Source organism: Caenorhabditis briggsae (genome assembly GCF_000004555.2).
Source record: "Caenorhabditis briggsae complete genome, chrIII, whole genome shotgun sequence".
Lineage (NCBI taxonomy): Eukaryota > Metazoa > Nematoda > Chromadorea > Rhabditida > Rhabditidae > Caenorhabditis > Caenorhabditis briggsae.
Genome location: NC_013490.2, coordinates 11,142,335 through 11,164,438, shown reverse-complemented (window position 1 = coordinate 11,164,438; position 22,104 = coordinate 11,142,335). Strand labels below are relative to the sequence as shown.

Genomic DNA, 22,104 nt, shown 5'->3' with positions numbered 1-22,104 from the left:
ATGAACTCGCGTATGTCGAAACTCCGGAGGAGTATCTCTCGGAGTGTATTCCAGCTAAATAGCTCTTTGAGCCGGCAAAACAGTTTGAATGGGCTGGTGGACCTTCCAACTATGGCTAACACTACTCTGGTGGACAAGTTCGCAGTGAGTTTTGAAATTTCTCAGTTTGACCTAATTTATCTCGGTCCGATGAAAAGTATCAAAAAATGGTCTATTAATGAAATGGTGCTGATAATATGAAAAATATTTTGGCAGTTGACATAATTTTGATATCTACAAGACGAACTAAGGTAATTTGGGTCAAAGTTGGCACCTCTTTCGTATACGTCGGCCGAATTCGCGTCCGAAAGATTGTTAACTTTGAGCGTAATCATCTCGATCCTTGTAAAAGATATCAAAAAGCTGCCAACTGATAAAATATTGCTGATAATATGATAAACAGTTTATCAGTTGATCACTTTTTGATATATCTTACAAGAAGCGAGATAATTGAGCTTAAAGTTTGCTACAGGGCTTAGGTTTTATGGTTCTAACGATAGGTTGAACCTACACGGTAGTCTTAGCAAAAAATTAAGATTTTCAATAGAGCGCACTTACACACTTCCTTCCGATGTTTGCCCCGAACAAACAACAACTGCATCCTTGACACAGACTCAGACATAAACAAGACAAGTATTTTATATTGCAGACGCCAACGAATTTCCGTCAATTGAGAGACTTGATTCGCAACAATAACGAGTTGCTCGCCGAGGTTGTCGCCGCGTTTGAGGAGAAGGCGGCACTCGATTTTCATTATTCGAAGACGTTGAAAAAGATTTCGATTCGATTACACAAGTTGACGCAGAGTGTTGAATCGTGAGTGGTTTTTGGGAGGAGCGGGGAGTTTGATAAGAAATATGGAGCACACAGAAAACAATTGAAGTAGTGATACTGTTGGAAAACAAAATTTGATTTTAAAAATGGCAGTTTGAAAATTAAAAAGGCTATCTTCTAGAGAAATATGGTCTGACTGATAAGATAGTAGAGATCGAAGCTTAAATAGTGAACAAAATTACAATTAGCAAGGCAGAATCTGAGCAGAAATGCATTACGTAATGATAAAACCATTTTATGAGTCATCATTTAGTTGCCCAAAGATTTTAAATTAACATGAGCGATTTCGAACATTTTCAAAAATTCAAAGAGCTAGCAAGACTACTATGAACATCATCTATTCTAGATAAGTTACGGATCCCCAAGCTCAAACTTCAAGCTCAATTATCTCGGTTCCTATGAAAAATACAATAAATTTGTCAACTGATAAAATGCTTGACATAATATTAGCTACATGTTATCAATTGCCACATTTTTGATACCTCTTATAGGAAGCGAGATAATTGAGTTCAAAGTGCACATGGCGTTTTCTTTCAAAACAAGAGACGCAGACAGTTAGAGTGTTTTGGTGTCTGAATGTGTGCCCTGCTTTAAGCTCAATTATATCAGTTTCTTTAAGAGATACCAAATTTTTGCCAACTGATAAAATGTTACTCAATTCATCACCAACATTTTTTTAGTGAACAAAATTTTGATAACTCTTACAGGAAGCGAGATAATTGAGCGCAAGGTATATACACAAGGGTGGCGTTTTATCAGAGGAATGCTACTTTTCTAAATAATCGATTTAAAATACCCGCAGACCTAACAACTATTTTTTTTCAGTGGAATCGACAAAGGCTGGACCAATGTTGCTGAACAATTCGACATCCACGCAACCATACACAGTAATCTTGGCTCCGCCCTAACCGAGGATATCATCCAACCCCTCCGATCTATCCATACAAGTCAACAAAAAACCATAAGAGCTGCCGACAACTTCGTAGAGCGCGAAATTCGAAAATTGAAAGATAAGGAAGATGAGACTCAAAAAATGAAGCGCAGTTTGTATGTGCTGTCAAAGGAGTTGGAGAAAACCGAAAACGCTGCCGAACGAGAGAAAATGGCTCCAGAAAAGTATGCGTTGAGACGAAAGAAGTACAAGGAGCAAATGGTTCGAAGTGAGGATGATTACGTTTGGCAAACTGTGGATTTGGAGAAACAACGACGGATGACAGAGAATGTTTTGAGAAAGGGAGTAGAGAGTATGGAATCAGTGGAGAGACAGAGATTGGCACATTGTCAGACTGCACTTGGGAGGTATAAGAGGAAGATTGAGAATTTGGGACCGAATTTAAGACAGGTACGGGAAATCGAAGAAGTGTAAAATGTAGATAGTAAAATTCAACTCATTTTCTTAATTGTTAAATTTGAACTATCTTTTGTAGTTTTTGATATATGCGCATTTGAAAAAGCATTCCCTTTGCTCAAGCCCCATGCACGCGCTAGCCTAGAAGCTTAAATTCAAAAGCGTATATTTCAAAAACCAAATGAGATATCAAAATATATTCAACTTCAAATCTATAGATAATAAGATTTTACACATTTTGTTAGTTGTTAAATTTAAGCTATCTTTTAAACTTTTTGAGTTCTGCGCCTTTGAATTTGGGGCCCCCCGCTCCTTCGAGAATTAAGCCCACTACTATTTCACAAAGACAATTTCAGATGTTCGAGCGCCACTCAAACAATTTGGAGCTAGCTGTGGATTCAGTACCGGAGGACTACATCCAGACCATTCAACCATCAACTTCCGCTGTTAATCATATCACTTTGATTGATTTACATGTAAGTAGTTTTTTTTGAAAAAAGAATTTTTGGAAAACTCACAAGCAATAGTCATTCATCAGATAGTGCATGTTGTCGGGGTGGATGTTCTTGATGGAGGCCATTTTTGGTTAGTGGCAGTGGCGATCTACAAAAAAAATTTTTTGGTCGAAATTCAGAAAAAAGCTTACCTTGATACAGAAAAATTTTGAACGCAAGAAGAGTATTTGAAGTTGGATTCTGGAAATCTGAAAAATTAAAATTTGAGAAAAAGTCGTAGATTTGGGTGAATGCGAGAAAATATACCAAATAAAGCAAAGAGCATTTAGGTATTGTGTTCAAAAAAAAGGTTTTTTGACTTTTCCGAAAAAAGGTGTGGGGTTTGAATATGAGGTCTTTGGCAAACATAAATCGCCGAGTAAAGCGGAGAAAAGTGTTCGGAACAATAAAGGTTATAAAAGCGGTAATATTAACATCTTCTTGAATATTGCAGAACTAAACGTTTGAAAATGAAAAAAAACTACTGTAAATAGACACATCCATTTTGAGTTCAATTATCTCGGCTCCTATAAGAGATATCAAACATTTGTAAACTAACAAAATGTTGGTGATAAGATGATAAATATTTTATCAGTTGGCGGATTTTTGATGTATCTCGCAGGAACCGAGATATATTAGCTCAAAGTGTAAGTAACGATATATTAAAGCGCGTACTTCCAAAGCAAGAGAAGCAGACAGTTTACAGCTGTTTGAATCGTTGCCCTACTTTGAGCTGAATTATCTCGGTTCCTATAAAAGATATCAAAATATTGTCTACTGATGAATTGTTGGTGATAATATGACAAACATTTTATCAGTAAAAAACGTTTTGATATCTGTCAAAAGAACAGAGATATGTGAGCTTGAAGTGCGCGAGGTGGTCGATTTGAGGGATGTGAATGGTGGATGCGTTTTTTGACATGAAACATTCGGTAGCTAAACATAATCATTTTTGAAAAAAAAACGGCACAAATTAAAAAAATAACCGATAAGGTGGTCTAAAATAGAACAGAGAATGCTGCAAAACATGAATTGTTGAGTGCAAAGCCATGGCGCCAAAGAAAAACGAGCAGATGTTCTGAAATGTTTTAAAAACTGGAAGAGAGCGCTAAGGAGACGTAGCACAAGACAACCAAAAAAAAATGAGGCGGTCAGGAATCGAAAAGAAAGATGTACTCTTCTCTTTTCTTATGATGAGACGGCTGGCACCGACGGTTCCACTGGAGCAACCACGTCTTGGCAAAAGAGAGAAAAAGTTCTGGGACACTGGAAAGAACAGATAAGAGAGAGAAAAGTGCGCTTGCTCGAGGAAACTAAACTTCGAAAAAAAATTGCTAGATCACATTTCAATGTGGAAGATCCCTAGTATCTGAGATAGACGAAAAACCCCTTTTTTATAATTTTGTTAGTCCACATTGTAGTTTCGTTCGTTCACATTGTATCTTTAACAGGAAACACGTCATTTCTCACTAGAGGCACTAGCTAGGGGTACAAGACTAGCAGTAATTAAGACGGAGTCAAAAAATTGGGGCTATCTTCTATAATTAGCCCAGAAGCCAATTATTGAGCTGAATATATATCCGTCATAATTTTTTCCCTCATTGTAAGAATATGGCTCTCCAATTCTAGAAAAAAGCCACAACGAGTCCGCCCCTTCTAACACTTTCTATTGAGATTTTAGGAACATTTTTGCATAAGAAAAGAGACAAAAATTCGAATAAAGAAAAAAAGGATACTTTGAATACAAAGCGAAAACTGTTTCCCACACAAGCCAAAAAAAAGGAAAAAAAAAGAAAGAGCGGTATATATTTTTTCGAATCATACAGAACAGGAAGACAATTTTTTCTCCTTCGCGCCCTCGTAGCTCAGCTGGTAGCGGCGCTACCCCCTGATCTTTACCTCATGAGTTCAATTCCTCATGGGGGGTTATCTAGGCAAAACATCTAGAAAACTTTTTTTATGTCTTGTTTCCTTTAAGGATCGTACTAACCTATACCACCACGCGTGAAAAAAGTTTGACCTTGTAAGAGAAACTTGGGGATGGAAAAAATAGAACTACACAGATAAACTATCTACTGTTGCAAATTCTCTCGGGCCGGTTGGGATAGACAAGTAAAGATTGTTGCGGTACGGACGACCTACTTAATTGGAAACACTAGAAATAACGCGACCATCGCACTTTGAGCTCGAATAAATCGGTTGCTATAAGAAATATCAAAAAGGTGTAAATATAATAACAAAAATGTTGGGGATATATGACTCTTGTAAATGCGCTTAAATGCGAACATACTGTAATACTACAGTATACTAGCGTTAATCTCGAAACTTTAAATTGAAATGCCTGCATTCTATCAAAAAAGGCGCGAGAAGTTTTTCTTTCAAAAAAAAATTCTCTGAAAAAAACCTGTGAAATTTGTCAACTGCTTGACTGATTACATGATTGATTACAAGCGCGGCGTCGGAAATGGTATTCCGACCGGGCCGCGCAGATGCTTTTGTTTCTGATACCCTTCGCAACGAGATCGTCATCTTTTGCGCCTATTTTGAATTATGCTGCTATATAAACTTTGAGGTTAATCTGATTACGAAACCATAGAGGCCTGAATAAGAGGTAAATTTTAGCAAAATAAGGATCCCTTATTTAAAATTGGTTGTTCGTATAGTGAAGAATGGTCTGATAGAGAGCGGGAATATTTAAATGTCCTTATCAGTGTCTGGAACATGTCAATTAGAGAAATTTTGTAAAAGGCGGAAAATAGTGATAAACTGATGGCGAGGTTTGCTTTAACTGGTTACCGCAAACACACCCCATCTCCCAAATCATCAACTTTGAGCCCGTATATCTCATTTTCTGTGAAAACTATCAAAAAGTTTTTAAAGGTGGGGGGACATGAAAAAAATAATGTTCTCGAAATTTCGTTTAAATATGCCTCTCGAAGAGTTGAACGTGTGGGACGAGGATTGAGGGTGCGGCGCCGCTACCGACTGAGCTACACGGGCAAAGAGAAAGCGGTCGCCCGATTGCATACATAAAGGCGAGGACGATAGCTGTACGCAGAGTGACATTAAGCGTTGTACACCGTGACGGTAGAATGCATACTCTAGCTACAAAAAAACTACGAAAAATCTCCTGTCCCCCCACCTTTAACAAACAAAATATAGGTGATTTTGTGACAAACATTTTATCATTGACAGATTTTTGCTATCTTTCCCAGGAACCAAGACACATTTGTTCAAAGTTGAGGGTCATTTTATAAGTGGGTTTACGGTAACTTTGTGGGTTTTGATTCGAAAAAAAATCTCAAAAAAAAAGGTTGTCACCAGTAAGATTATTCATGAGGATAAAATGTGAAATTTTAACCAGTGTGAGATAGACGAAGTTTTATATTTTCGCAGATTCTGAAAAGCTCTGGAAATTCAACGATCATCCATGCACAGGCTAAAATTACACGTTCATTGGAAACAATCCAATGGAACTTGCCAAACAAACCAGGAAGTGTAAAAAGATACTGTAATAAGACACGACCAAGTATGACCGTAGTATGACCGGACTTGGTGGAACACTAAAATATGACATAGGACACCATCAAGTATGGAATAACATAGGATACCACCAAGTAGGACACTTGAATGACCATACTTGATGGTGTATGTTTCCCATGGTCCCTCACTCCTCATAAAGGATTATCCTATTGGTGTGACATAAGTTACACAATACATCCAAATTTAATATTTGTCACCCTGATACACCAGAAAGAAACTAATAGGCTCGGATGGTACATGGGGTACTGTAAAGGCATTTTGGCTAAGTCATTTGTAATCATCGTTTACCCCGATGATTGAGCTCAATTATCTTTGTCTACATAAAAGATATAAAAGATTTTTAAAATCTGTCAACTGATAAAATATTTTCAACTCATGACAGGCAGCTCAGGGGTACAGCGCCGCTTCCGGCTGAGCTACGGGGGCGCGAAGGCGCCTGACGACCGATGGTCTACATAAGCGCGGCGCGATTTCGTCCCCCGAACTGCCCCCAGAAATTTTTGCTGTCTCGCCTCCTTTAAAAGATTTATATATTAGACTTCGAAAAATGGGAATTTAAGAAACTCCTTTTTTTTCAGGCCGAAAACTTTGGCGAAGTCATGTCTTCTACACGACGTCGTCAGAATCTGGAGCGAGTATCCGGTGTGTTGGATACAGAGCTAAAACGGATGTACAACAATCAGACAGCAGATGTCATGGTTTCGAATTCCAAGCAAATTGTAATGCTTACTAGAATAAAGACTGAAAACGACATATATTTTTCAGAGTGTTCTTGAATTTATGGAATATCTCTACTACAAAATCAACGATGCTATTAACATAGTTGATGGTGGACAGAATCGAGGATTTCATAGACTCGCAAGGTTTCAGCACAAGATTAAAGATAAATCGGTTAGTTTAAAATCAAAGAAGGCGAAGCCTAATTTTTCACTTTTCAGGGTCTCGCTATGACAATCCTAACTATTCCGTTGTCTGGGGAGAATAACAGTCTACCACCACCACCAAGTTTATCATTGGAAGCATCTACAGCCTATCCGTCACCCCATGGCAGTAATGATTATGATGAATATGAGAAGGTTAGTTCAGGGAAATATTGTAAAATTTGAATTCCTGAAACAGTAATTCAGAATGTTTCTAAAAGTTTTCGAAAATAATTTCCAACCACCAAAATTTACATATTCCTGGTCCAACCCTTCCAAAAGAAAAGAATACATTAACACCTTTTAAAAACAATAACATAATTTTCTTCAAATTAAATATGTACGGCTTTCGCCGTCTAACCGTCCTTATCTGTCCTTTCACAAGTTCAGCAAAATTTTCAGACCTCTTAAGCACACAGGCGGGGCCTCAAATCCCAAACCCCGCCCCCTATGTGTGCTTTAAAGCGGAAAAATTTACCCATGTTGAAAAAAAATGAAACGAAACTCATTTACGATTGTAAAAAAGTCTTTTCTCAAAAAATTCACCTTTTCGCCACAATTAGTTGAAAGCACTCTAATGAAAGACCCCCCCCCCTTTAGTTGTCAACTTTGAGTCGATTGATCTCGGTTCTTATGAAGGATATCAAAAAACAGTCAACTAAAAGAATATTTTTGATATTATGATAAACATTTTATCAGTTGACAATTTTTTGATATCTTTCACAGGAATCGGGATAAGCCGGGTCAAAGTTAGGGGTGTCGCGCCCCTACCGGTTGACACTCGCTTGACTTTTAACTTTGAGCCAGTCCATCTCGCTTCCTGTAAGAAATATCAAAGAGTTGTTAACTCATAAAATTGTTTTGATATAATCTTGATGTCATAATCTTGATGTCTCTCACAGGAGCCGAAATAAAAGCGCTCAAAGTTGGCGGTATAGTATGCTCAATGTAGTTTCATCCAAAATCAATAGAACGAATGGTGATACTGTAACTTGCCGGAAGATAGTAAAAGTACCACAAGAAACTGTGACAATCGCGGCCGTGGGTAGGGCAGTCGGCGACCCAGAACCCCATAGGCCGCCTAATCCGACCTATCATAAACGTACCCTAATCAAAGTGCTGCAGCTGGTCTCGCACAGCCTTGACCGGGAAATGCAAGCGCGCTCGGCGGCTAACAGCGTTCCAATTTGGGACAGTTCGACAGTGCACAGTTCGAATTCGAACAGTTCGATTCTGTCCTTGTTCTGTTTTGATACTTGTTCGAGAAAGACACTGTTCTGATTTGAATCAGTTCGACTTTAGGTCTGTTCGATTTTGAAAACGTTCGAATTCGTCGTACCCCCGGAACCACGGTCTGGGCATATGCAACCTTCCCAAAAACCTTTTTTGAAGGCATAGTAAACCCTATATGCGACTTTATTCACAGCATGGGTCAAGATAAGCCTTCGCGGACCACTTGTGCCTCCTGCCAAAAACCTTTTTATAAGATGACACAACATTTGATGTGCGTCTTTCTTGTAAGATATTAAGTAAGATAAAAATCCAATTATTCCTATGGAAACAACAGATGTTTCGATGAACGCTTTTTGATGAAGAGGGTACGAAGATGATTTGATTGAAGAGGTGAAGAGTTACGGTAGTGTGTTGGTTACGAAATAGAATGCCTTATGAATAAGGTTAACTACGACGTTGGGGAACAATATTGAGGTACAAAAGGGGAGTATTATAAAGTTGAATTTTGATATCAAACCCTTCTCTAGGATAACAAAGCTTCGGAATCCTGAGAAAGGAAACGTTGATTGAATAGCCAATCAATAAGTGGATAGAGTTCTAAATGTTTATAGATGTTGTCAGAAATAGGAGAATCCTACCGGTCGATGCACCATGTTTTAAAACTATATTGTTTATTGAACGATAGGAAAAACACAATACATAGAAGGGGTATATATACTGTTTACATGACAAGGAATTTAATTTAAAAAAGGATTGTGGGGGATGTGTACATTCCCGTGCACATTCCCGTGCACATTCGGAATTGAACCGAGATTGAGGTCAAAGTGCAAGTAACCAGTTTCTAGTATCTTTGACAGAAATCCGAAGAAATTAGGTTGTATTACGGAATCACACTTTTTTTCTATTTTCTACAATAATGTTAGTATCAGATTTCGGACGACGGCTTCTATTCTACCACCACCACTGCAACGTCGTCTAGTAATGGACAGAGGACTACAACAAGTTTCAATGAACCAACTGCTCCAAATGGTCCAACAATTTGTAGAGTTCTGTATGATTTTGAACCAAAACACGCGGATGAGATTCAGGTTTGTATTTTGAAATTTTTGTATGAAATGTCGAACCCGAAAAAAAATCGGTTCAAACAAAGTGGACTTGGATGTCGTCTCCTAACTTCAGGCTGTCGTCTCTTAACTTTAAGCCCATGCAACTAATTTTCTGTAAAAGACATAAAAAAGTAGTCAACTGATAAAATGTTTACCATGATGCTACAAACATTTGAATAGTTGATCACTATTAGATATCTTTCACAGTAAATACGATAAATTGGCTTAAAGTTGACAATATTTGTGGTACTCTTTTCTTGCGAGACGACACACTACTGCTTACCGTAAATTTGGAGCTCAATTATCTCAGTTCCTATAAGAGATATATAAAATCTGTAAATTAACAAAATATTGGTGATATTATAACAAACATTTTATCAGTTGACAGATCCTTAATATCTTTTATAGGAACCGAAATAATTGAGCTTGAAGTTCAGGTTAGAGGAAACACCAATCAGTCTAGACTGTCCTAAACCCCAGCTTTTGAAATTCAAACTTTTGTTTGAAATCTAAAAATTTCCAGATTCGCGAAGGCCAATGTGTACTTGTCGAGGATCGAATCGGAGACGATTGGCTCATCGGCCACGTCATCAGTCAGCCGGACAACTCGGCGATCGACCCGAGATCTGGAAGATTCCCAACCACTTATGTTTCTTATTAGGGCTTTTTTCATTTGGTGCTTTTCTTTTTCCCCCAATGAACTTTTTTTCAAACCGCCCATCTTGATAATTGTCGAAAAAGAGCCCGGGTGGTTCAAGGCCAAGCCCAGTCGCCGTGTTCTTCTGCCGAGGCGGGGGATAATCGCTGAAAAATGTGAAAACGCCTATTTTTTTCAAAACCATTCTACACAGAACCGAGAGACGCAGATTCTGTTCTGATTCACTAGTCTGCGTCTCTCGCTTCAAAAATTCGCTAATTTATTTTTTTTTCGTTTCTCTTGTTTTTGATGCGGTTCATTCAAGGTAGAATTTATGTTCTGTGATTTGTTGTGGGCGGTTTTTGTTGCCGTTTTTCGTGAGAATTACGATTTTTTAGTATTTTTAATTTGTGAATTTGCAGGTGTAGGTAGTCAAAATAAATAAGGTTTCTCAAGTTGACAAGTAATTGCAAGAGACATCCAATCTTAAAAATAACGTATTTTTTTCTAATAGAGGTTTGCCCTATACTTGCACTTTGAGCTCCGTTATCCTGGTTCCTTTGAGAGATATCAAAAAATTATCAACTGATAAAATGTTCATCATCATATCACAAATTTTTTATTAGTTGACAGATTTTTGATAGCTCTTATAAAAATCGAGATAAATAAACTCAAAGTTGAGATACCTCTTTTTGGCGATGATACCTTGTGAAAACTTTGAGCTCAATTATATCGGTTCCTATAAGATATGCTTCAAATCTGTTAATTGACTTTATGCAATCAATGATATCCGGAGGATTCAAAGTCAATGAGGAGGAATCGAATGAAGTTTTCGGATTTCGATTGTCGTTTGGAGGATTCGTCGAACCAATTAAAAAGAATTGTTGGGATATATAAAACGATGGATTTTTGTTTTGATAATTTTTTTGTTTTGCACTCCCAAAGTATTATATGACTTTGTAGGGTTCTAGAGTACCTGTACCTCCGGTTCAAACATTTGCAACATATTTTTCTTTAATAAAACTATTTTATCATTGTTATCATTTCCCTGGTTCTCATTCATTTTGCCTAGACCAGTCTGTGTTCATCGATTGCTAATTTCTAATAAGCGTTTTCCCATTATGGTAAGTAGCTTTTTTCAGAGATTTGAAGTAAAGTAATCCATCATTAGGATCATTAGGAAGTGCATTCGAGTTTGAATTTTTTATATTTTATTTTCAACTCTCTTGGTTTTTAGCTAAGAGACCCAGAAAACTTTCCTTGCCATAATACAAAGCCACCGTATACCTGCACTTTGAGCCTATATATATATCGGTTTCTGTAACAGATATCAAAAAACGGTCAACTGACAAAATGTTCATTACAAAATCAGAAAAAGTTTTTGTAGTCAATCACTTTTCGATATCTATCACCGGAATCGAGATAAACTGACTCAATGTGCACGACCGTATTTTACAGTGATAACGGTAACTTGAAAAAGATTCTATTCAGAATCGCAAAGGAGTATGCCTATGATATGGACTTTTATCATTTCCACCAAGCGCGTCGAACAATGTGGTCATTTGCGTCTAGTTTTCATGAAGCGGTAAATGAACCAAAAGTTGTGCGAAATTTCAAAACCTACTAATTTACAGACACAAGAAGAGCGCATTTATCACCTTCAAGAGGCCAATGAACAGTTGCAAAAAATTCTTGAGCCAGCTCCTGTCGAAGATTACGATGCAATAGTAAATTTTTAATCTAAAGAACTATGATAGTAACATTTTCTTTTCAGCCATACGAAGAATTGTTAGAACGGTACAATTTCATCCAAACACGAAGGGATAAAGTGAACAAACTTTTTGGCGACAGAAGAAGGAGACCTTACACTTTTAAGGAATAAGTTGTCATCAATTGCAACCGTGTTAAAGCCACCATTACCGAAAGTTATGAGTCGATGAAGAAGAGGATTCGGAAGAATAATAATGAACAAAATTGATTTTGGTATTTCTTTGAAAAATAAAATTGCTTCAATTACTTTTTTGTTTTTTCAATGGTTCTGAATTTTAGACAGAAATTTAGATCACTTCATATTTGACAATGTTCTGGAAACTCTTGCTAAAAATCCAGAAAAAATGTCAAAACAAATCAGATTCCAAAGTTCTGAAATTATGTGAAAAAAATGCCCTTAAATTTTTCAATCTAGGCTCAAACTTCTCAAGTTTTGTATAATTTCCATAAATTTCGTTTTTTCGATCCGTATGCGCCTTAAAATGAAAAATGTCCTGAAAATCAAAATGGGCGATGCATAGTCGTGTTTATACTCATTTTGAAGCTTAAGGAATCTTGAAACCAAAAAATAGAGGAATCTTGAAACCAAAAATTCTGTTCAATAAGTTTTATGTAGAAACCGCATCTTTATCACGTCTTCATTGAATTCATTGAATTTTAATTTTCTGTGTTTTGAGCTTCGAAATAAGTATAAATACAACTTTGCTCCGCCCATTTGGATGTTTTACTTTAAAGGCGCATACGGGTCCAAAAAACTGAAATTCGTGAAAAGCAGGTCATGTTTATACTCATTTTGAAGCTGAAAACGCGGCAAGTTCAAATATTCAAATAAGAAAAACGTCTAATATAACTTGATTATCGTTTTAAACCAGCAAGCTGGTGCGCCTCCCGCGCGATTCAGTTTAAATTTTTCACTGGTGCGTCGCTTCGTTTCTCACGTTTTTTCAAAGGTAATCCATACTTCTTTTCAAGCTTTTCAAAATCGGACAGCGTGACACCAGGACCGACAGACATCTCTACCGTTTTATATATAAGGAAGATGTTTAAGCACAGGAAACATGTTGGAAGTACTTCTTTCATAAAATTAAGAGCATTGAAAAAAGAAAGTACAGATTTGAATATCAATCCAAAGAGTATATTAATCATGTTATCTCCTTATTCCTTCCTCATTTTCCTTATCATTGATCCCCAACTCTCACTTATTGCGGCTTTAACACGTCTGCGTATTCCGCTGAAAGGATCCCAAGAAGGCAGATATGTGTCTTGGTATTGGAAAAGACTTCTCAATTCGGCATTTCGTGTCTTGATAGATTTGAAGCGCTCCATCAGTTCTTCGTCGGACTGAAAACAAAATTTTAAAGTTTTTGATTCCCCAGAAAATCATATGTTTTAACAATTACCATAGCATTGTAATCGATTGGAGCAGTCGGCTTGAGAATCGCTTCAATATGATTGCTGATCTGTTGACAGCAACGGATGCGGCTAGATTTGGTCTGAAAATTTTTGCAATAATACAAAAAACCCAACAAACTCTCGACTTACAGTTTCATGGAAAGTGCGCTCGAGTGTCCTCATTTTCCAACAAGCCCGGTCGAAATGATATGAATCTATCTCATACGCATAGCTCTCATCGTACCATCTTAGTGTCTTTAGAGTTTTTTGGCGGTCCTGAAAATGTAAAGTATTTTTTCATCACTTTTTTTACTCACAGTAAACTATAAACTGTGAAAAGTATACTGTAGCTCCTATAAGAAAGTTTTCAACGATTTTTAAAAATGTATATTTTAAAGGAGGCCAGACATCAAAAATTTCAAAAATTTCATTTTTACTCAAAAGATATAACTCTGAAGTATAAATATAGCTATGTACTTAAAAACCTGAAAAAAACACTTCAAGGACGAAAAAATGCTCTTTTTTGTCACCCTAATTTCTTCACTAGCTTGCTGCTGCGGCGTCGCTTCATAATGTGAAAAACGCGATGATCGCCTCTTACACGCGTAGTGTAGTGGGTAAGCTCTAGGCTAGTATTCAGGAGGTCAGAGGTTCAATCCCTGCTGGTGTTTTTACTTTTTTCTTCCCTTGTTTCCTTCGGATTGAACTTTTTGAACTCGGAATTTCTGAAGGGCTACCAGCGTGCCGCCGAGGCCTCGCTCCGAGGTATCAAAATCAGTTGAAAATGAAGAAACGTGTTTTATTATGTTAACAAATAAATTATGAAAAAAACTACAATTAATTTTTAGAAAGAGACATAACAATTGAAAAAAAAAACCACATAATTAAAACAATCCTCGTGCAGGGCTGGTCGTCGGAAGGTGAAGGAAGCAGTAAAAATGGAGACGTCTCTGAAAACCCTAGTCATAAAACAGTTTTTATTCCTAGAGTAATAACGAGAAGTAATGAGATAAATAGGAACAGTGAAGAAACGGTTATCGAAGAGAAAATAGTTTTTTTCGCATGCCTATAAAAAACACCGGCGACTGGCTAAATAATCGGTCGATAGAACTTTAAATTTACATAAAAAATTCACTTTTATATGGGTTTTATAATAAATAAGAAAAAAGAGCTTTTTTAATGTTTGAAGTCGTTAAAAATTGAAAAAAATAAAGTCGGGAAATAAAAAAATAAAAATGTTTGCGCGTGGGATTGCGTGCTTTAGGTGGAACACCGCGACGGCAAAATACACATTCCCTGAAATTTTCCCCGAAATTTTTGCTGTCTGCCCTCCTTTAAGGAATATTTTCTGGATCCTTTAGCTAATAGAGTGGAAAATCTGAAAGTTCTAAAACAATCTCTGATGTATACCTAGATTATAATTACTGACTAATATTTTAAATTAATCTGAAAGACTACTGTACTTCAAACGCTCTGAAAAAACAACTTACCATAATGAGGAACCGCTTGCTGGCAAGAGATAATCGATGAGCACCAACTGGCCCAGAATGGATAAATGACCAGGGTGAAGGAGGAAGGACAGGACGATGTGCACAGAAGAGTGGTCAGTATTCATGTTCTGGTGCCAGATGACCTTGATGACCTCTCTCTCTCTCTCTTGTGTGGCCATCTGGCTATCTTCTGATTAGAGCACTTTTGCGTAGCTACAGTCTAAAATTTTAAGAAACAGTCTTCTACAATTAATCAGTAAGTTTAAAAAAACCAAATAAGTCTCTCAAAAATACACCAACAAAAATGGCTCACAACTTTCTAAAAAATCATAAAGACAAAAAAAGAGGAACGTGAAGAAATTCCAAAATTCCTGAAAAAAATCACTTTAGAAATTTATTCCTTTTGATTAGAAACTCCTGTGAAAATGGGTGCGAAAATTGTGAAACTGATCAATGAAGACTCTAGCGTTGAGGACAACGATTTTGACAGAATTAGAGATCTGGAGGAAGGAGAGGATTCCTCGACTTGGGATAGTTCAACGTCGTCTAGTAAGCTTGAAAGATAGGATAAATTAAAGATAATTGTTTCCAGATGGAGAAGAGGAAGAAGAGGATTACTGTACTTCGGAATACAAGATGGCATCGTGCCCCCAGGATCCGTACATTGTTGAAAAGAGATTTGTGGCCGGATCGAACGAATTCTTCTACAACATTGTCAAGAGAAAATAATTAGACTCCTCGGTTGCTAATTGAACTCAAACTGCTTAATTAGATAAATTCTTTAAATTATTTTTTTTTGTTTACATCATATACATACTGAAAAAAAAGTCGCATATTTTCCCAAATTAAAAGCACCTCAATTATTAAATTTTCAAAAATTTTGAATTTTAAAATTTCTCCAAACTTCAGAATTTTAGTTTTTTCAAAATTTCAAAATTTTATATTTTTCCAACATTTTTGAATTTCAGTTTTTCCCGAAAATCATGATTTCTTTTAATTTTTCTCAAAATTTCTGAATTTTAGATTTTTCGAAAACGTTGCTGAAGGTTTCAGAACAAAAAAATTCGAAAATTCTGATTTTTGAAAATTTTGAAAATTCTGAAATAGTTGTCCAAATTTTTGAATTTTTTCCTACATTTTTCGAAAGTGGATAAAAAAGTTTTTTTTTAATAAAAAATATACGAACACATAAGAATCTGTCGTTATTACGGTGAGAAAAGAGATACAAAGGGAAAGACAAAAAATTAATATCACAGGAACTTTACAGTTATTAATGAATTACAAGACGAAATATGACAATTTGAATTTTTGCGATAAAAGAGGGAGAGAGAGAGAGAAAGGCAGCTGCAAACGCGCTCCATTGATAAAAGAGACACAAATTTACAGGATATCCCAGAACCTTTAGCACATGATAGAACCATGAGGAATTTTATGGAATCTTTGAGTCCAGATGAAAAAGTTGAAAGTATTATTAATAAGGAGTACTGTAGCCATCATTCCATCCGATTTTCTATAGATATCATGTCCTTCTGAGCAGTCTATCGACATGATTCCATTATTCAACCAAACCACGTAACTACTGCTCCGATGTTTCGGATTCCATGGGTATATTTGGATTTCTCGAAGAATTGAAGCATCAATTTGCATTCCGAAGATTCTTATAACACTTGGTTCGTTGACTCGAGGAGTAGATTTAATCCAGTTTTTGATGAATACATTGAGTTCCCACAGCTCCATTCTTGAGTTTTCCATCAGAAGAATATTGGATTCGAACTTTCCCAACGAAGGTAACATCATCGATCTCGTTGATTCCAAATACAAAACTTCCAATTTCCGATGCTCCAATCCCTTGAAATCTCTTGGAACCTCTGGCTCAACATAGAAATTTTCCAATTTTTTAAATTTTTTAAAAATCAACGTCAGTTCATCAGTTGTGACGAACTCTGATCCAATGTAAATGTCTTTCACTTCTTCGACCATTCCATAGTACTCAGTGACGTCATCTTCGGTGATAGAACGATCGAATCGGAAAGTGTCTACGGATTTTTTGTGGAGAATGAAGAGAATTTGAGAGCAGACTGGTTTGAAGATTTTATCGTCGAGTGGGCGGCTGGAAATTCAGATTTTCGCACTGATAAAGCTCCTAATTCTCAACATTATTGTAACAATTCAATAAAATTAGTGCCCCTTAACTTTGAATCAAATTATATCGGTTCCTTTAAAAGATAAGAAAAAGTTGTCAACTAACAAAATGTTTATCATATCATCAAAAATAGTTTATCAGTTGACAATTCTTGATATCTCACATATGAAATGAGATAAATTGTATTAAAGGAGATGTACAAATCTTCAGTCATTTTTGAGCCAACTGCCTAGTTGTAAAATTAATTTGAGCCATTTTCGACATTTTTTTTACCTTTTTTAACATTTTGAACACATTTTAAAGCTAATGCTAGCATATTTTTAGATATTTCTTCTTATTTAATAGCTATATTAATTCTTCAGAATTGCATTAGAAGATTTTTGTAACGTCAATGTGTTTTAGAGCTTCTCTGCAGAGCTTCAAATTTTTATTATGTCAACTTTGAGCCCATAAATCTCATTTTCTGCGAAAGATATCAAAAAGTTGTCAACTGACGAAATATTTACCATAATGCTATAAACATTTTGTCAGTTGGCCACTTTTCGATACATTTCACAGGGACCAAGATAAATTGGCTCAAAACTAAAGGGTCTTTCCGAATACGCCATTGGTAGACAAGCGCTGGCGGTCACCATTCTGTGCTAAAAACTTTGAGCCAATTTATCCCGGGTTCCTGTGGAAAATATGAAGAAGTAAAAAAACTGATATTTTTGATGTTATGATAAACATCTTATCAGTTTACAGATTTTTGATATCTCTGACAAAAACCGAAACAATCTGGCTGATAGTTAATGGTGTGGAGAAAAGGGGGAATTCTATTAGAGTGTCTACGGTAATTTATCCTAAAACCTATTATTATTTATAGCTACCTATGTAGCTGATCATCCGACTCACGTGACTGCTCCTTCTGCTTCAGCATTCTTCGTTTCAATGTTTCCCCATGAGCACTTGATTCCTTTATAAACCACATTGAACACTCTCTCATAGTCCTTGGTTAGGTACAGCTCAACGTCTTTGGCGTTCAATGCACACAATCTGACTTGTTGCTTTGTTTTCTTTGAGACATACGTCAGATTGAGTCTGAAACATTTTTTTTTCTTGAATTTTGAGTAATTTTTGGGGGTCAAAAAATATTTTTAAAATTCAATTATGCCTATTTCCGTTGAAAATGGTATGGTCAACTTTGAGGTCCTAAAAAGTAGTCTAGAAATTTTCATTTTTTTCTGAAACTTTGAGAGTATTCCAAACAAGAAAAGGGCTTCAATTTTGTAGTTGACAAGTTTTTTGTACAAGCTCATCCAAGTTATTTAAATGAATTTGGGAAATTGTCAGCTATCAGTGCTAGGTACAATTTGTTGCTTTATGTAAGCACTTAAAATAGGCTTAATTCAATAAAATCTTCTATATTTTTTATATAATTCAAGTTGGCCATTTTGAACTAACAAGATTTATAATTTTTAAAAAACTCACACTGTAAAAAACTCGAACTCATGCAGAACTTTTCGAAATATTACAAACGGAAGATCCAACAATCGGAACACCTTCACTTTCTTGACTTCCTCTTGAACTTCCTCCATTTTAGCAGGAAGGTATTGAAAGAAGAAAAAGAAGAAGATGACGAAGCGTGGTGGAAGAAGGCGCTCGTGGCAGGGAGAGAGAGAGAGAGTGAGAGACGCAGAATACACTCTCCTCAGAATACTCTGAAGAGACGCGAGACGACGAGAGTGATTATATAGAAGGCGTTGACGAAATTACACTTCCAAGGCGCACCTTTTTTTGGAGCTTTTTTCTTTGGAGAAATCAAAGAAGGAGAATGAATGAATTGATATGTAGAGAGTGCTTTTTGGGAGATTGGAATAGGAGGAATTGGGGGAAAAGGGAAGAAGAAGAAGAAGAGGGAAGCCGAGGGAGAGAGACGAATATATGTTCGAGGTCAATGTTACGCAATCGCTTATTGCATACCTCTAGGCTCGTTCTAGGAAAAAATGTGTTCGGCGGAGAACCTTAAGCACACTAATAGAATCGCCCTTAACCATCAACTTTGAGCTCTACATTCGTGGCTCCTGTAAGAGACATCCAAATTTTGTAAACAAAACATTTTTTGAAGATTGTGATGAATATTTTATTAGTTGAAAAATGTTTGATACCTTTTGAAAGAACCGAGATACAGTACCGGTCAATAAAATATACAAAAAAGTGGTTTATAGTTGATTTTGTGGGCTATTTTGACCATTTTCAAGAGTCTGGAGCTCGACTGTTGAGTGTGAACTACTTTTTTGAATTTTGGAGGATGTAAAACAGATATAGATTGAAAACTTTGAATTTACAGAATTTTCTGAAAATTTCCTGTTTTTCAGATATTTGGCTATTTCTGAGGCTATTCCCCCTTTTTAGGCCCGTTTTGTACGGAAAACTTGAAAAAGCGGATGTCTTTCAAAAATCGATAAATAGCTGAAAAAATAGGAATTTTCGAAAAGCTTTGTAAATGCAAAGTTACCAATCTATGTCTGTTTTACATTTTCCAATGTTTTCAAAGTGATCGGAAACTTGACAGCCAACCTCCAAACTTCTGAAAATGGTTATAATGACCTAAAATCAACAGGAAAAATACATTTTTGGGATCAATCCTAGCAATAACATTTTTTCTTGTTTTAACCAAAAAAAAATTTGGTCTGTATATTTTTAATTTTTCCAAGAGAAAGTTTGAAAAGATGCATTTTTTGTGGAACTCGGAATTAGAAATATGTACAGAATACAGAATCCGGATTAAGGACATCTCTGGAGAACAATAAAAACAGTAAAATTTATGAAAATTTATTAATTTCTCAATTTTTTTCAAAAGTACCATACATTCGAGATTAAAAAAACAAAAAAGAGAATCAATTTTCCTGAAAGCAATTGATAATTTTCTGAATACACGCTTCCTGATAATCATGTACCCAATTGACACTAAACGCCGTGCGCAAGGTCTCCTGCCATTCAGCCGTCTGTTCAAAATCCTTGTGATTCACTGTGATGATATTCTTATCGAACTGAAACGCAAAATCAAGCTCTTTGGGCATCTGATCAGGTTCCAAACTGTTCGTGGTGAGAATTAAAACCAAATGCTTGCAAGAGGAAACGTCTCGAAGAAGGGATTCTCTTTAAAAAAAAGGGCTTATCATCAATGGAGCGAATTTTCTAAACTCACTCTAAATCGTTTGCTTCAGTGTTATCAATATCCATTCTAACTCGATATCCATACTTCTCCAAGTATAGCTTGATAAGACTTGCCAACTCAGCTCCGGGACTATTTCGATAGGATATGTAGACAATATCTTCGATGGATGGTGTCTTCATTGCTTCTCGCTCCTTGATACCGTAAAACTTTGCCAGTTTCAGTTGATGGACCGGATTCACGATTCCACACTTGGTCATAATTTCATAGGTCAATGAAGGTAACACCTTGCTATCAATCCCATTGGACAGCATTTGGTAGGTGTATACAGTTAACGCAGGACTTACAGCTTCAAGACGCTTTTCGAGATTTGTCACATCGATTTTTGAGTAGTCAACTGACAATTTGAGTTTGTGTAGCTCTCTTAAAAATCGTTTCCGAAGAAGTCCCGAACTCATTCCAAGGTCTTCTAGCAACTCATTCTCCGTTAGTTGAAGCAATAAGTCTCCATCGACGGCCTGACCCAGAAAGTTGTATATATAGGCTTCAAATCCTGTTCGTTCAAGCCAGCAAGCCACGTCACATTTAGTCCATTCGGGAATTTGGGAAGGGAGTTTCTCTGGTTTTGGTGGAGCTGAATCCTGAGGAAGATCAGCAATAGCAATCATCAACTCCACCCAATGGATTGGACCATTGATTTCACAGATTCTCAAAGTTCTCTCATCATCCTCCCGTAAAATTTCATTCCGCAGAATTCGATATGTGAAAACACACAACTCTGGATTGATTTCCTTCAAAAATCCATTCGGAGAGATGCCGGCAGACGTCTTCAGAATCTTTTGATTTTCATCTGAATCAGAGATGGCTGAAGAACAGGTGGACGGAGTTGATGGTGTCTGAAAAATAGGATTTCACATCCAAAACTCCTAAATCTTATATCAAAATGTGTAGAACGTTCTAGGTTTTTAGAAAGTGTCAATCTCTAACCTTAATTACCAACATATAAACATAGTCCAGTAGGTAACCTGAGGGGCACTACTTTGAACAACTTTATCTCGGTTTTCGTGAAAAATATCAAAAAGTTGTTAACTACAAAATGTTTTTGAAATTATAACAAACTTTTTGTCTGTTGACAACTTTTTCAGAGAATTCACAGTAAACGAAATAACTTAGGTTGAAGTTAAGGTAGGCATATTTCGCTGGCTCATCACTTTTGCTGTGAGGAACTGTACGGAACTATTATACTAATTTCAATTTCAGTTTTATTTAGTATTCGAATAAATTGTACTTAAAAACGGTACAGATAAAAAACTTTAATGTTTTATAAAGTTATCGTTTCATGAACTAAACATCTTTTACATTAAAGTTGGTGTGCAGTGAAAAATTAGCACTTTGAGCGCCACCACACTGCCAACTTTGACCTGATTTTTCTTGGCTCCTGTGGGAGGGATCAAAAAGTTGTTTACTAACAAAATTTTTATCACCATATCAGACACATTTTGTTGGTTAACAACTTTTTTGTACCTTTCATAAAAACGGAGATAAATTGGGTCGAAGATGACCTTCCTTAAATGGGCTGTTATTGCTCAAGCACTACTCTTGTCTTAATGTCAAAAATGCAGGTAAAAACGCAACTTTAAAACAGCAATTACCGTAATCTTTACATGAAAGGTTATAGCAACCCTAATTAGAAAAGTTATGGTCCCATGTGACCCCGGTCTCTCATGACAACCTATTCTGCCTCTCGTCTTCCTCTCCTTCTTCCTTTCCGTTATTGTATCAGGAGAAACAGAGAAAGAGGAAAACAAAAAGGAGGACCGATGCAAAAAGTGATGTCATTTATTTATCTCTCCCCGCCCGTTCTGCCACCAAAGCCTTCTCGCCATTTCGTCTCTCTGTCTTCTAATAACCAATGTAGACGATGGAAATGAGCGCGTTTGGATTTGAACTACTCGAGGTAATTATAGATATTTTTTTAGATTTTGAAGGTGGTGTGCG

The 22,104-nt window shown here is 36.4% G+C and overlaps 6 protein-coding genes across 6 annotated transcripts; 3 read left to right on the top strand and 3 right to left on the bottom strand.

The window, feature by feature from the left end:
* Positions 1–10,178, top strand: CBG03621 (the record flags this gene model as incomplete). Its single annotated transcript, XM_002647045.2, has 9 exons — positions 1–144; positions 689–855; positions 1,699–2,215; positions 2,578–2,697; positions 6,837–6,977; positions 7,024–7,149; positions 7,197–7,334; positions 9,341–9,499; positions 10,041–10,178. 9 exons carry the CDS (start codon positions 1–3, stop codon positions 10,176–10,178), a joined length of 1,650 nt encoding a protein of 549 aa, XP_002647091.2.
* A 1,411-nt stretch (positions 10,179–11,589) lies between these two features.
* Positions 11,590–12,036, top strand: CBG03620 (the record flags this gene model as incomplete). The annotated part of the gene is made up of 3 exons (XM_002647044.1): positions 11,590–11,739; positions 11,789–11,881; positions 11,929–12,036. The coding sequence occupies 3 exons, from the start codon at positions 11,590–11,592 to the stop codon at positions 12,034–12,036; spliced, it is 351 nt and encodes a 116-aa protein (XP_002647090.1).
* Positions 12,037–13,079: 1,043 nt separating this feature from the next.
* On the bottom strand, positions 13,080–14,809 carry CBG03619 (the record flags this gene model as incomplete). The annotated part of the gene is made up of 4 exons (XM_045244422.1): positions 13,080–13,265; positions 13,325–13,417; positions 13,467–13,592; positions 14,807–14,809. 4 exons carry the CDS (start codon positions 14,807–14,809, stop codon positions 13,080–13,082), a joined length of 408 nt encoding a protein of 135 aa, XP_045092446.1.
* A 422-nt stretch (positions 14,810–15,231) lies between these two features.
* On the top strand, positions 15,232–15,535 carry CBG03618 (the record flags this gene model as incomplete). Its single annotated transcript, XM_002647042.1, has 2 exons — positions 15,232–15,355; positions 15,399–15,535. The coding sequence occupies 2 exons, from the start codon at positions 15,232–15,234 to the stop codon at positions 15,533–15,535; spliced, it is 261 nt and encodes an 86-aa protein (XP_002647088.1).
* Positions 15,536–16,207: 672 nt separating this feature from the next.
* Positions 16,208–18,526, bottom strand: CBG03617 (the record flags this gene model as incomplete). Its single annotated transcript, XM_045244421.1, has 3 exons — positions 16,208–16,916; positions 17,844–18,029; positions 18,420–18,526. The coding sequence occupies 3 exons, from the start codon at positions 18,524–18,526 to the stop codon at positions 16,208–16,210; spliced, it is 1,002 nt and encodes a 333-aa protein (XP_045092445.1).
* A 1,302-nt stretch (positions 18,527–19,828) lies between these two features.
* CBG03616 lies at positions 19,829–21,108 on the bottom strand (the record flags this gene model as incomplete). Its single annotated transcript, XM_045244420.1, has 3 exons — positions 19,829–20,090; positions 20,140–21,002; positions 21,094–21,108. 3 exons carry the CDS (start codon positions 21,106–21,108, stop codon positions 19,829–19,831), a joined length of 1,140 nt encoding a protein of 379 aa, XP_045092444.1.
* Between the last annotated feature and the right edge of the window lie 996 nt (positions 21,109–22,104).